The 15,686-nt window shown below is 44.0% G+C and overlaps 1 protein-coding gene across 7 annotated transcripts in view; it reads right to left on the minus strand.

Annotated features, from left to right (window-relative positions):
- The window catches only part of LOC147442030 (dynein regulatory complex subunit 2-like), a 157,699-nt gene that overhangs the window by 25,456 nt on the left and 116,557 nt on the right, over window positions 1-15,686 (minus strand). For all 7 annotated transcript variants that reach the window (XM_086528356.1, XM_086528361.1, XM_086528359.1 and 4 more), the window contains exon 7: window positions 12,918-13,016. In XM_086528356.1, coding sequence (XP_086384482.1) covers window positions 12,918-13,016 — 99 coding nt within the window. The remainder of the gene's footprint in view (window positions 1-12,917; window positions 13,017-15,686) is intronic.

Below are 15,686 nucleotides of genomic sequence, written 5' to 3' on the forward strand. Positions count from 1 at the left end.
GATCATCTCATGGAATGTGCAGGGATTAGGAGGGTCCCAGTTTCACGTCAGAGGGGTCAACTGCGTCAAGAGCTTCAGAGATGCCGTGTGGGTGGTGAGATTGATATTCTTATGCTACAGGAGCATCATCTTTGTGAGAGCCGCATTAGACGGTGTGGTCAGATTTTGCGTGGTCGCTATGAGACGTTTTGGTCAGCTGCATTTGGACCTGGCGGCATCCAAGGAGAGGTATGTATGACTATTGCTGATTCTTTGCAGCAGGCCATTGTGGACAGAGGTATTATTGTACCAGGCAGAGCTCAGTGGATTACAATGCAAGTTCAAGGTTGCCTCATGGGTTTCCTGAACATCTATGCGCCCAATGTGGCAAGGACACGGGCACAGTTTTGGTCTCAAGTTGTGGAGTCTTTGCCGCATGCAGAGCAGTGGTGTGTTGGGGGAGACTTTAACATGTGTCCAGCACGCACTTTAGGTGACTGGCTACAGTTCTCAGGTTTGTCAGATGAGCTTCACAGCATCCAGCTACAGGGCATGAGAGTGGTGCAGAGCATGTGTCAGGACATCACAGAGGCAGCACCAGCTGAGTGGCTTACACCTCTCCAATCAACAGCGCCCAGATGGATGGGGGCCTTCACGTGACCAGAGGTCCTCATCGCAATTCGCGCTTGCTCAAAGACTGTATCCTCTATGTTTTTCGAGCTACAGGGTGAGGGTCGGTTACACAGAGTCTCAATAGAGGCCCCACAGGTTGCAGACTGTTGTTTTCACAAAATCAGAATTGTGGGCATTGATCCTAGCCCAACAGCTCTTGAGACAGACAGTGCACTGGAGGCTATGGGCCTCGGAGAGTTGTCCACTGGCACAAGTGCAAAGGGATCTTGGAGAGTGGTTTTGGAGAGACCCTTTCTCCTCAGCCGACCATCCAGGTGTCCCTTTCTTTCAATACACTATTCGATTGGGACGTCGCATACTGGCAGCACGGAGAGAGGCTTGTCCTGTTGCAACACCTCATTGGCAGGAGGAGGGTCTCACAGCTGAGTTCTTGTCAGATTTTTGGGTGAGGTTGTGGGACGCCAGACTACTGCAGAGAGTCACTTTGTTCCAGTTGCTGGTTGCACATAGAGTTACAGCAGTGGGGAGCTGGCTTGTACATAGTGGCCTCTCGACAGCATGTGCAGCTTGTGACCATCCTTTGGAGAGTTAGCGTCACTGTCTTTGGGACTACCCTATGGCACAGCAGGTTTGGCTTTGTGTCCTTCGGCTGATGCCAACTCTTTCCACGGCACGGCAATACACTTGGGGGGAAGCTGCTTGATCCACTCTCACAGGCCCGGATTTGAGCTATCCTCCACCAGCAGGATGATAGTGATACGAGGGGTCGACCTACACTCCAGTCTGCTAAGAGCTTACTCCACAGGAGTGGTGCAGTGAGAGAGGAGTGTTGGGAGCCTGTCTATGGCCTGACACTCTGGTTCATCTGGCGGGCCCGTTGCTTCAGCATCTGTGAGGCTCGCCTTGTACCACCAGCAGAGAGAGTTCGAGATTTTTGGCTAGAGCTAATCCGTACTCTCAGGGGACAGTTCAGAGACTCGAGGGAAGCTCCGACCGCATGTAGGAGCGTAGAGAGGCGTTCCTTCCACTCTGGCACCCTGGGCCTTTCTTCACCATGGTCCACTACCGTCCACCTGTGTGGCTTTTCCCTCCTCCCATATCCTGATTTAGCCTCATTGTACATATGTTGTTTGTTCATTGGGAGAGTCTCCCATTGTTGTAGCCCTCTCTAGTAGAGGTGGTTGTAGCCCTATGGGCACTTTCATTAACTAATAGAAGGATCTCTTTCTCGGAAAAAAAAATGCACTTGCTAGATCAATTAGAATGAGAGAGAGAGAGATTACAAGTGAGTCAAGAAGGCCTTATAAAGGCTCACTCGTGGAAAGTGGGAATAAAAGCAAGAGGAATATGCACGACAAATATGAAGGGGCAAGCAGCATGTGGGCTACAACATGTAGCTTGTGGTTTTTAAAGTGTGGAATGTGTGCATGGAATGAGAAGCATGTGTTAGGGGTTTCTAAGTAGGAGGTTGTACCCATGCACATAGGGGTGCATGCAATTATGCTTGGCTTTAGGGATTGTTCGTGCATTGAGTGTAAGCTAAGAGGCTTACCACAACAATACGAAGATTGACCATGAATTCATGTTGATTATGCTCCTGCAAAACTATAATATCTGCTTTATGCGTATGTACATAGTGCAAGGTCAACTTCCACTTATCATTGTATGTAAAACATCCAAGAGGAGAATGCATCTGTACAATATTTACACGAGGAATTCAAGGAGAGACCATCAAGAAATAGTGCCCATGGGCACATCTGCATCCATGCCAACCGTCAACAATGAAGAATCCATCTGCATTTCTTGCGAAGAAGGGAGATGCATATGCATGACCCAAATGTGGGACTAATCAAAGCATCTTTATACAAGAGAACTACTCTATCCCAAGCTTCAACCAACGATTTGTGATCATGAGAAGTAGATGCGGATTGCCCACCACTTTTCCCATCCAAGGTACGCACATAGTTTCTCGACACAGGTGGAAAATGCAGTTTAGCTTTACCCTTAGTGTCAGACTTCATGTTAGGCTGAGCATTTGCCAGAATCTTACTTTTGTCTTTATTCTATTGAAGTTGCAAATTTTCATTGGAATCTCCCAATTTTGCCTTCATAGATGAACATCCTTATTTCGAGACGAAGGAACGGCGGTTTCAACAGAGGCTCTCGACATTCAGATTACATATGTCCAAATTTACCACAACCGAAACATGCACCTGCAAATTTCCCCCATTTGAGTTTAAACGCCCTTTGCCCACCACAGGATCCCCATAATTGACCATAATTCTGGTAGGTGTAGGTTTATCTGTATCCCAAAGCAAACAAAACCGATTAAAATTGGTATCCAATTTGGAAGGACATATGACATTACCTAACTGAGCTGCCAAGAGAGGTAGGAAATGTTTGCATGTATGTGAAAATCCCACTATTTCCACACAGTGGCGGATCAAACTTTGCTAATCCTTAGTAAGTACCCACGGCAATACATGCGTCATTTGCATATTGAGAAACAAACGTGACATTTCCAACAATTACGAACAACCATCCATATCTTCCAACAAGACTTCATAAAAGCCTCTTGCTCCAAAATATACCCCTCTGACAGCTTCTCTTTTAAGAAAAAATTCAATCCACTGGCCTACATCTTCTGCAGAGCGCATTTTACCCTGAAAAAACAAGATAACAACATTTAAAGCATATTGGGCAACCGGATCCATAAGTTCTTGTACTGGAAGGACAACTTTAGTGGTACGTTCTTGACCTTCCCAGGTATTCCGGGCATCCCAAAATCCTCACACAGACATTCCTTGATGATATTCTCCGCATCCATCGAGGAGAAATCCACTTGTTTCTTGCGTTGTATACTACGTCTTTTGCCATAAGGAGAGCACTCCACTACTGCACCCTAACCATAGAGGAAGAAAAAGACCCTAAGAAGCCGTAGGAGAAGAAACAGACTCTGGCTATCAGCTCGTCCTTGCAAACTTAGAGATTCTTCCTTTTTTTTTTTTCTTTTTTTTTAATAAAATAATTCCTCTATGTCACCAGCGTGTGTGACTACTATCTATCCTTTTTGTTGATTTCTTTCCTATTATTTATTCATTTTCACTTTTTGGAAACACCCCTCTGGAAATCTAACTGCCCTGCATTGCCTAGCTAATGTGGAACTGTTCAGAGGGAGTCCAGGGCCCGAGGGCAAGAGAGCACTAAGGTTGGACAAGGACTATGGTTAGCCAAAGTGGGGTCATTGACTAGCCAAAGTGGAATCCTTTGCTACAGAGGCTACATTTCAGTTCTTGGTGTGGCTGTAGTGTACAAAGAGGATCAGATGACCTAGAAAGATACAATGGCAGCATCTCCTAAAATTTAGGGAACTGCTATTTTGGGACCTGAAAATGTGTTCGCGTCATTATCTCCGGTATGACTAGGGGAACAATTTACAACTCTGCCGCGCAGACAACTGGGCATAACAGCCTGCTATCTATTTTTGCAGGTTTAGGGTTTTGGCCCTAAACGGACCCTAATACCCCCAAGAGGTTCGGGGACGTGAGGGGACCGCTGTACAAGTGATCTGGCGCATTTTCAAGGGAGAAAACAGAGAATTCAGCGTGCTGCAGATTCTCGCCAGGTTTTGCAAAGTGTCCGTATGCGTCGGGAAAGTCATCCAATGCGTGGGAATACTGATTATGAAAGGTCCTAGTACAGTTATGCTGCCGAAATCGAGCGAGAACAGTTGAAATTCAGCCAAGATTGTGCGGGGCAACTTGTAGGGAACCACAGCTTTTATTCCCTCTGTTAAAGAATAAAGAAATACCGAAAGGGGCGCCTAATTTAGGGGCCAGTCTGGTGTCGGTCTTCTCATACAGGTGCAATCTAGCAACCTGTATCCCTTTCCCCTTTGTTGTGTCTTGAAAGTACACGTAAAGTGGGCGACAAATTAAATGGGTGAAAGCAAATAAGGTTTAAGTCTAAGGTCTACCGCCCTTTTTGGATTAACAGGCCGGTTTCATGGTTTCATTGCCGAGATTAAATCACTTTTTCCCATAGAAGTGAGGCTTGGTCAGTTTGGGCTTGAAGACATAGGGGATCATAGACCAGACACACGAAATTGCAATTATGGCTGACAGACCAGATGATGTGACTGAAGAGGTTTCCTCTTCGCAGGGTCAACAGACACATGAAGTGGGTGAGTCTTCAAGACCACCACAGACAGATGATGATATATTCAGGACCCAATTGGCTACTGTTGTGGCTATGTTCACACAAGTAATGCAGAACCCAAGGTTTTTAGCCTTTTTGCAACCTCCTCTTCCGTCTCAGCAAGTTGGGTCACTGGATCGTATTAAAAAGCCTATTAAGGTTCAAGCACAGGTGATTCATACTGCAAAGTCAATGGAAACACCTGTACACTTGATGGGGAACATGCAGTCTCCACAACCTGTGCCTAAGGTGCAAGAACAGGTGGCTAAGATGCCAGTCTTTCAAGCTGTACCAGTTCAGCCAGCCACTTTTCAGCAGCCTATAGCTAGTTCTAATGGACAGGGAAGCAACCTAGAGGCTATGCAACAAGTCTTCCCACCACCTTCAGTACACCCTGGCTATTTTGGAGGTGGATCAGTATTCCAGAGCATGGCTGGTCATGCACATGGAAATCAGTTTTACACGCCAGGAACAGTGTTCGGGGGTGTCAAACGATGATGCCCAACCCCATGTATGGTGTCACGGGCATGCTACCAAGGTTTCAAAGTACTCATGGCCAATTTGGGATGCCACAGGCAAATTTTGGTATGGCTAGAATTACAAATTAACAGCCAAATATGGCATTTCCAGGTCAACTTAATAGCGGTCAAGGAACACAGATTAACCCTAACAGTGTTCCCATGTTTCAGTCACTTCCATATGACAACTTAACGTCGTTGGAGAGGCCAACTCCGTACAAAGAAGGTGGCAAAGGTGTGACATTCGCGACCTTTACACGGTTTGATGACAGGAAGAAGGCTCTCTCAATCCTCCCGCAGTTTGACAACGCCTATGCAGGGGGAAACTTTACAGAGGCTTCAAAGGTCCCCAAGGCAGCCACTTTCTTGACAGGGAATGCGGGACAATGGTGGATAACTTTATTGCTTCAAGGGCAAGCTCTGTCCACATGGATTTACTCCAAGCAGACTTTTGCACCAGCATGGTTATCTGATGACTTTGAAGCAGATGTCATGACAGAATGGCACCAGCTTAATGCTGCCACTTGCAAGAATCTGGATGACTACAATCAGAAGTTTTGGAAAGCTCTACTTCCAGTAACTTCCTATAGGTTTGTGCCATTGACAGAACAGATTGAAAAATACAGAACAGATTGAGAAAGTACTACACAAACACCAGAGTCACTACTTTGACGCAGCTCATCGAGGTAGCAAACACTGGCAATGGTTTGCTCAAGGGAGAATATTGTGAATTTAATACTAGCGTCAAGGAAGGATCAGCCAAGAAAAATTCAGCGAAGAAGTACGTTCCCAATGAGGTTCCTAAAGCGACTCAAGAGCCAGCCAACGAAGGGAAAGGCAAAGCTACGGCTGAATCAGAAAAGGGACCAGCAAAGAAATGGAAAAGACGTTTTCCTCGCAAGTCGGAAGAGCAAAAGAAGGTCCTGAGGTCAGAAAACAAAGGCTTTATCTGTGAGTAGCCTGGCCACATTGCTCAAAATTGTCCTCAAAAGAAAAGGCCAGCTAATTCTGAAGACAAGGAGGATAGGAAAGGAAAGAGGCCCATGGTTTGTCTACTGCCCAATATGGTGGGCAACAACCAAATTCAGATGCAAGTGAGCTTTGCAGAGCATGGGGAAGGTCAGGGATCAAACAGTGCTTATCTTCTTTGATCCAAGTACCAAAGCCAACTTCATTTCCCCAGAATTGGCTTCAAAGTTGGGAATCGGACCTGAAGAGTGGGGTATACAACAGAGGTAGGTTTGGCATGTCGTGGCCATACAGAGGCTGTGACACCCATCATCGGAAAGTTGCGCCTACATATCCAGTCCTATGTTGATGCTGAAGAATTTTACATCATGCCAGTGGACGGATGTCATGTGTTGCTAGGTATTCCTTGGTTGTTTCGTGTACACGGAATCATGGATGCCTACAACAAAACGATCATTGTACAGAGCAAGGAAAAGACTCACATTCTGGATGTAAAGCATCAGCTTCGGCTATTACTTCTGTAATGAAAAAGCATATTTCTGCGTACTTGGTTTTTGCACGTGAGGTGTCAGATTGTGATGAATCAAATTTATATGTGCTAGATAAAGAAAGGTCAATGTTTTTACAACAGTATAGTGACTGTTTTTCCGAGTCATTACCGTCTCAATTACCGCCAGAGAGACCCGAGGACCATGCGATAGATTTCGTGCCAGGCAGTAGCCCACCGAATAGGCCTCCGTACAGAGTTAGTACGGCTCAACAGAAACAGATAATGAGCCAAGTACAAGAGCTGTTAGAAAAGGGGCTGATTCAGCCGAGTTCATCTCCATTCTGTTCTCCAGTGTTGTCGGTGCAAAAAAAGGATGGCTCATGGCGTATGTGCATCGACTACCGTGCACTGAACAAGAATACCATCAAGAATAGGTTCCCTATACCTAGAATTGATGATATTCTGGACAAATTAGCAGGAGCAGCTATGTTTAGCAGGATTGATCTAAAGAGTGGATACCATCAGATCCACATTAGATCAGAGGATGTGCACAAGATTGCTTTTAGAACGAAGTTTGGCCTTTACGAATTTTAAGTGATGCCCTTTGGTCTCACAAATGCTCCAGCTACGTTAGGATGATGGACAGAATTTTCCGTCCACACCAGCAGTTTGTTGGTACATTCTTTGATGACATGATAGTCTACTCAAAGAATGAAGAGGAGCATAGGCGTCACTTGGGCATTGTGTTCAAAGAGCTACGCAGCCATAGGTTGCTCATCAATGCAAAGAAAAGTGAATTTTTTCTGGAAGAGATTCATTTTCTCGGGCACATTGTCTCAAAGGATGGTGTCAGAATGGATCCTGCTAAAGCTGAAGCAATCAAGTCATGGCTAGATTTGAAGACGGTGCACGATGTCCGAAGCTTCTTGGGACTGCTCCTATTACAGAAGGTTTATCGGAAATTTCGTTGAGATTGCTTCACCTTTACATGCTCTTCAAAAGAAGGCAGTTACCTTTAGATGGACACAGAAACAGATTTCAGCTTTTAATCTCTTAAGGAAAAGATGACTTCAGATCCAATCATTGTGTTGCCAGATCTTAGGAAGTCATTTGTGGTCCAGTGTGACGCCTGTGGTAGTAGCATTGGTGCAGTGCTAATGCAAGATGGCAGGGTAGTAGCCTATGACAATAGAATCTTGCAAGGGCCAGAAAAGACTATGCAAGTCTATGAAAAAGAACTGTAGGCCGTCATTCATGCGCTCTTAAGTTGGAAACACTACATGCTAGGTGTAGATTTCGTTGTCCAAACGGATCATCAGACCTTGCGATACTTCTTGACATAGGCCAAGTTATCTGAGAAGCATATGCGATGGGCAAATATCTTGTCCATGTTCCATTTTCAGATTGTGCATGTGAAAGGCAAGAAGAACGTTGTGGCTGATGCTGTGTCAATTCCTTATCATCATGAACTTGATGATATGAGGGAACAGTATGCAAATCATGAAGATTTTGCAATGGTCTTGGAGCAGCTAATGGATGGACAACGTCATGAACACTATCTTCTCAAAGATGGGTTCATGATGATGCATGGCAGATTGTGTGTCACAAAACCATTGCCACGCAAAGTTATGGAAGAGAGTCATGTCCCACCGTATGCAGGGCATCGTGGTATCGATGCTACACTTAAAGCGGTTGAGACATTCTTCTAATGGCCTACATTGAGAAGAGATGTGGATGCCTTTGTGCAAGAATGCCTAATATGCCAGAAGGTCATGTTTGACAAGCTGAAGGCACCAGGATTATTGCAACCACTACCTATTCCAGATAAACCATGGGAAAGTATTGCTATGGATTTTATCTTTGATCTTCCGAGAACGCAGACAAGAAACGATGGTATTTGGACCATCATTTGCAGATTCAGCAAGCACGCTCATTTTATTCCTGTCAGGAAGAAGATAAAGCCAGATCAGATGGCACGCTTGTTTATGAGCAATATTTTCAAGTATCATGGCATGCCACAGTCGATTGTTAGCGACCGTGATCCACGCATGACAAGTTTGTTCTGGAGAGGCTTGTTTGAGAATATGGACACAGCGCTCAAATTCTCTTCGTCATTTCATCCTCAAATGAATGGGCAGTCAGAAGAGGCAAATTCTACTGTCCTAGATCTGCTGAAGTGCTATGTGTCAGAGCATAAAGGAAAGTGGGAGCAGTATTTGCCATTGGTGGAGTATGCATACAATAATACAGTGCATTCATCAACTCGCAAGGCACCTTTTGAGATAGTTGAAGGTGGCAAGAAAGTTCCTCCCATACTGCATACAAAGGACAAGATATGTGAAGCAGATAAGTATGTTCAGGACATGGATGAAATGTACAAGAAGGTCAAAGTGGCATTAGAAAAGACTCTGGCAAAGAAAAAGAAAGCAGCAGATCGTCATCGTCGTAAAGTGGTATTTTCACTTGGTGATTGGGTGCTTCTACGCTTTGAAAAGGCAAGGTTAAAGAACATGAAGGGCAAGGAAAGATTGTTTCCAAAGCTCAGCATGCGTTACTATGGGGCTTTTCAAGTATGCAACATAATAAATGATGTTGCATATAGGCTGAAATTGCCTGAGAGTTGGAAGATTCACAATGCGTTTTATGTGAGTCTTCTCAGACCCTATGTGGGTGATGTGCCAGAAGATATGCCAGGTGAAGATCAGCCGAAAGTCGAGGAACTTGACGAGATCTTGGTCCTGGAACAGATTTTGGCACATAAAGCAAGAACAGTGAAAGGCAAGGTTGCTAGGCATTACTTGCTGAAGTTCAGAAACTATCCACCAATGGATGCTAAGTGGATGGAAGAAAGTGAACTTGCAGAGTCACCAACTGTGTTATCACATTACCTTGAAGCCTTCGATTCGCAACCTACCTTGACCCCTTGAATTTCAAAGCTACATGGATAGTCAGTGTGACAATGGCTTCTGAAAGAAATGATGTACATGGTATTTAAAGTGAGCTCAAATGAAGTACATGTTACATCAATGTTAGAGCTGTACAGATTGTCACTTTGGCAATTGCTCTTATGGAATGTCCAAAAGTTTGGTTAGTGCTATAGAAGTGATTATTTCTTGTCAGTTTGTTAAGGATACAGTAATTGCTTCTATTAAAGGGTACATGTGTAGCTGCATTCTTAAACTGTCGGTTTGGGTATGCTCGAAAGTGTTACTGGATCCAACGTGTACTAAAAGACAATGGCAAAATGCGTAGCTACCATTTTGTCATTGGAAAGTTAATGACTCAAAGCAATGGCAGAGTGCGAAGCTACCACTATGTCATTGGGACAGGGTTCACACGCACGCAATACATATGTCGACGAGGTGTTGAATACACGAGGGTTGACAATGAGCATGTATGTGTCGTACATGTGTCAACAAGTGTTGAATACACCAGTGTTGACTGTGAGCATGTACGACATAGATGCAAACGAAGACGTTTGAGATTTCAAGAGGGGGGTATGTCACCAGCGTGTGACTGATATCTATCCTTTTTGTTGATTTCTTTTTGGAAACACCCCTCTGGAAATCTAACTGCCCTGCATTGCCTAGCTAATGTGGAACTATTCAGAGAGAGTCCCGGCCCGAGGGCAAGAGAGCACTAAGGTTGGACAAGGACTATGGTTAGCCAAAGTGGGGTCATTGACTAGCCAAAGTGGAATCCTTTGCTACAGAGGCTACATTTCAGTTCTTGGTGTGGCTGCAGTGTACAAAGAGGGTCAGATGACCTAGAAAGATACAATGGTAGCATCTCCTAAAATTTAGAGAACTGCTATTTTGGGACTTGAAAATGTGTTCGCGTCATTACCTCCGGTATGACTAGGGGAACATGTAACAACTCTGCCGCGAAGTCAATTGGGCAACTGGTCAGGATATTTTTAAGCAGCGAACCCGAAACGGGAAAATGCTTATAAATGTGCCAAGTATCAATTTCTCATGGCCTTTCCTCCTACAGAAAAATGGGCGCTCATTTTTAAGCTGGGAGAGGGCTTTAGTTGCATTTTGTCACAGGTTGAGAGCTATGGAGTGCTTCCTTTCCCTCTTATGTACAGTGCGGTGCCAGGAGTGATGCCCTGCACGCTACGCACTGCCCTCTCTCTCCCCTATGGCAGTATGTTATGCCCCTCTAATGGGGCTTTCAATTGACCAATGTACAGTTGTGTGGGTTCATGCGCGATTGCCGAGGCAAGAGCCTCTTGCACAGGTACTGGATTAGCTAGCGGCTAATCCCCCGCAGGTACAGGTGATTCGGAGAGGTTTCACATGCGAAATCTCGTCCGATTCAAAGGGCAAGTAGCCCTACAGGTGCGGGAGCTCGAGGACTTGCTACGGATGCGACCGGCACGCAAAACGGAGCCCGAAACAGAAAATTACAGCCTGCTGTGTATTTTTGCAGGTTTAGGGTTTTGGCCCTAAACGGGCCCTAATACCCCCAGGAGGTTCGGGGACGCGAGGGGACCGCTGTACAAGTGATCTGGCGCAATTTCGGGGCAGAAAACAGAGAATTCAGCGTGCCGCAGATTCTCGCCAGGTTTTGCAAAGTGTCCGTATGCATCGGGAAAGTCATCCAATGTGTGGGTATACTGACTGTGAAGGGTCCTAGTACAGTTATGCTGCCGAAATCGGGCCAGAACAGTTGAAATTCAACCAAGATTGTGCAGGGCAGCTTGTAGGGAACCACAGCTTTTATTCCCTCTGTCAAAGAATAAAGAAATACCGAAAGGGGCGCCTAATTTAGGGGCCAGTCTGGTGTCGGTCTTCTCATACAGGTGCAATCTAGCAACCTGTATCCCTTTCCCCTTTGCTGTGTCTTGAAAGTACAGGTAAAGTGGGCGACAAATTAGATGGGTGAAAGCAAATAAGGTTTAAGTCTAAGGTCTACCGCCGTTTTTGGATTAACAGGCCGGTTTCACTCTACCTCTGTACAAGAGCTTAAAAAAAAACTACACAACACCTTCCACAAATATGTACAAACTCCACCTTGTCTGTTACAACCGACCAAACTCTGCACACCAAATCTGAGACGAGGCCGAAGAGATAAAAGGGCCGCTGTAATGCTGCCAAAACCTGCTGAAACGAGGATAAAATATTGAACCCACCCCACACACTCTGCAGCTGAAACCCACACCCACCCTCACATTGTCTCGTACCCACACACACACACACACACACACACGCACCAAAACTAAGTACAATAGCTGAACAGAACACGCTGAAAGCTGACTGCGTAGGGGGACTGCTGGCTACTGCGCAGAGGGCAACACACCCACAGAGCAGGTCGAGCAGGCGCAAAAGGAGTAGTGCGCACAACCTGTACAGAGGGTGCAGCCTGTGCAGATTGCGTGTAAGAGAATCGCGCAGGGTGCAGGGCACAGAGAGCTTGCAGTTCGTTCACACCACACACACACGTGAGCATACATCAACACAAAGTTCAGCATATTCAGTTTCTGTCATGACTCTGGAGATCAAGAGCAAACTCAGCCACGATGAAGCGTAGCACTAGAAAAAAAGTTTAGATAGAAACAATTAATGCAACAGAAAAGGTGGTTGATAGGGCATACACACCAGTAAGAATAGGAAGAATTTCCACACTATAATTGGTGTATTATTCAATACCTCTGAAAATAATAATTTTTGCAGTTGACTAGGAGTAGATTTAGGGCATTGTAGGCTGAATGGAGGAAAATAAAGCAAAACTATTAAAATACGCTAGACTAAAAAAATAATGATTGCACTTACATACCAGGGTCTTTCAATAAGGATTGTAAAAATTTCATTTACCCGCCAAAACAGGTAGTAACGTCCTTGGAGACTTGCAACAGAGCATAAATAACTAATTGGCAACTCAAGAAAGAAACATTGCTTCAAGTATTCAAAAAACGAACATGTATGTGTCAATAGCCAAATGCTCAACAGTGATGGAAAACACAACAAGTGACTTCCATAAATTGTTACAAAGCTGAAGCTTCTAATACTTCTTAAGGGCTCTGAATCTAACTCCAAGAAAAATAATGTAGTGCGAAGGGGCTCAATGGCTCAAAATTCATCACAGAAACATGAGAAGTATCTTCCCTATTAATAGAAAAACTCTACCTTTTTTTGCCTTTCATGAGCTGTTCTGATGTGCTCTGATTCCTGCTTAAAAGATTGTTCAAATTTCTGTGCATTGTCTTGAAACTCCGTCTCCATATCCTAAGCATCAAAGAAGGGTTCAATACATTTTGCACACAGGATCTTCGTATCTGAAGAATGACACCTATAAAGACTGCACATTCTCCCTCTTGTTTCACTTTCAGTAAATAGCCAGAAAAGACAACCCTAACAACCATACAAAGCCTTTGCTTTCCATAGAACCTGCATGGTCAAGAGCTAAAATGTTCTCTTTCAATATCCTAAAAATCAAAGTTATGTTTCAGAGGATCACGTTTCAAAACAAAAATCAAACATTCACAGCTAACTATGCATGAATTACATGGCCAAGAAGTGGGAAATTTTTCTTCCTTCCTGCACAAGGTATACCATCACAAGCTCAATTTTGGAAGTAGTAATGAAGACATTAACTGTGCAAAACACCTTAGAACCACTACCCTCTGTGTCAATGACTCGTAACAAGGCGATGCCAAAGGAGGAGATCACACAAAGGTTAATGATTAGATTCCACTAGGAGAAAGTAAAACAAGAGAGCATGAGTTATTGGAGGGTTGTTTACTACAAGGCTATCAATCAGAATAGATTTTCTAATCGAGTATGAAATTGTTTCCAAACAAAGAAATAAAGCCTCTTCACTTGTGCTGGTGAATACTCCACCCAAATTGTATACCATTGCAAAAAAAATTTGCTTTAGATTCCCTTCCAAGTTTGACGGCCCCAAAAAATGAAGGAGATGAAACATGTGAGGATGAGATTCCAGCGTTTAAATTTCAATCTATTGAGAAGACCTCTGGCTCTTATTAAGTTCCTCCTTGGCTTTAATCTTTGCTGAAGTTTCTCCTATACTATTCCAGTCTCATTTTGAAGACATCATGCTAAACCAAGCACACAGTAAATGAACTCAGATGCATGAAGTTTACGTCAAACTAATGACCAAGGAGACCATTGGTAAACATATCCATACAGAAACTCCTGTCCAATAAATACATGGCAAGTAAACAATTATCTTTCCAATTCTTTTTGGTGAACTATGAAAATCCAATTTAAAGAGAATGAGTCAAGAGCTTACATGTTTCATACATTTTTTTCCTTTCCCTTCTATCTTTTGTCTTTTTTTTTTTTCTAGAGAGGGTTTTGGTGCTTTTTTTCCCAAAATAAGAAAATCTTTCCATTAAAAAATCACCATAAGGGCACGGACCCTTAGGTAAAATTACATCAAAGTAATACAAAAGAGAATCAACCATAAATGGTATCACCAAAAGATAAAAATCTACGGAAATCTGAAGTACAAGATTGCCTCAAATCAAGGCTAGGAATGGGGATTACGCCTAGACAACCTCCTAGGCTGCAAAGCCTTCTCCTCAGCAGACTTCCTAGCAATTTCTACCGAAGATGGGAAATGCAGCTCGTAAGCTGAATTTATGCCTTCAAAACTGTTGTTGATGTCCAAATAAGTGCCTTGAGGATCAGGTGGTGATCATGCAGAGGTGTTGAAGAAGTATCTGAAGAGGGAAGAGAAACGAGAGATTTGTGTCTATACACAAGCTTTGGAGCCTCTGTTCTCTGAGATCGTCGTTTTCTTTTCTTCTCTTCCTTCCTCTTGGCTTCTTTTGCTTCACTTCTTTTCCTTACACTAACACCTTCCAACCCCCATTTGCACCATAGCAGCTATAATGCGCGTACTTTATTTAGAATACTGGACATCCCATATTGAAACGTACAGTATGTCTTATAACGTATTCTATTCTAGCCTCTTTTGCTAGCCGATCAAGTGTGTTACAGAGCTTCATGGTGCTTCTTTATGTATGCTATGATTAAACATTGAAGAGGTGCATGACTTGCTTTATTTGTCCTTATTAAAGTATCATATCTAAAAAAAGTTGACGTATTTTATTTTTCAATTCTCAAAAATATGTCTAGTATGCGTATTGTATTAAACGTCCCGTCCCGTACCGTGCCTGCTATGACTTGCATGAAGTGCCTCTTGTTTTGATGTGGGTTGCCTTTGATCGGAAGATAACGGATATAACAACAACATGGCCCTTCCTGCCAAAAATAAAGCAATGGCTAGGAAGACCAATGAAGAAACTCTCTGCAAGAGCTTTGTTCGAGGTTCCTGAAACTGAATCTGCGAACACATCCTCTCCATCCTCCCCAAAGCTCCATTTGCTCTCGTCAATCTGGTCTCTGTTCCGCTCCTCAAGGAGAACACTAAACCACAGAAGACCACTCCCAAGTAATTGTATGCATCTGTATACTCAACCATTTACTAAACATATATGAAGGTCGGTGCAAACCGCTTGACCCACTGTGTTGTGGTGTTGAACACCATAACTTTGGTCTTGCCAAGGGTCACCAACAAGCCACTATCACTAGCAAATGTGTACAATGCATCCAAGGTTCGCTGCATCCCCTCGGGTGAATATGAGATCAACACAATATCATCTGCATACAATAGTAATGAAATCCATGTTCCTGCTAGCTGTGCTCCTCTGTCGCCTCCCCTCTCAGTGTAATCTGAAACCTCATCTACATATAAACCAAACAATGTAGGGGAGAGTGAGCATCCCTGTTTCACTCCAACAATGGAGTGAATATGCTCAGATAACCTCTCAGGAGTACCAACCTCCTCCACAACTGTCCTGTATAAAGCCATGACTCCCCAAATCAACTCTGTGGGTACTCCCATCTCCTGTCGTCTTATGCGGCTCT

The sequence above is a fragment of the Adiantum capillus-veneris genome, chromosome 14 (assembly GCF_014529385.1).
Source record: "Adiantum capillus-veneris isolate H3 chromosome 14, ASM1452938v2, whole genome shotgun sequence".
Taxonomy (NCBI): domain Eukaryota; kingdom Viridiplantae; phylum Streptophyta; class Polypodiopsida; order Polypodiales; family Pteridaceae; genus Adiantum; species Adiantum capillus-veneris.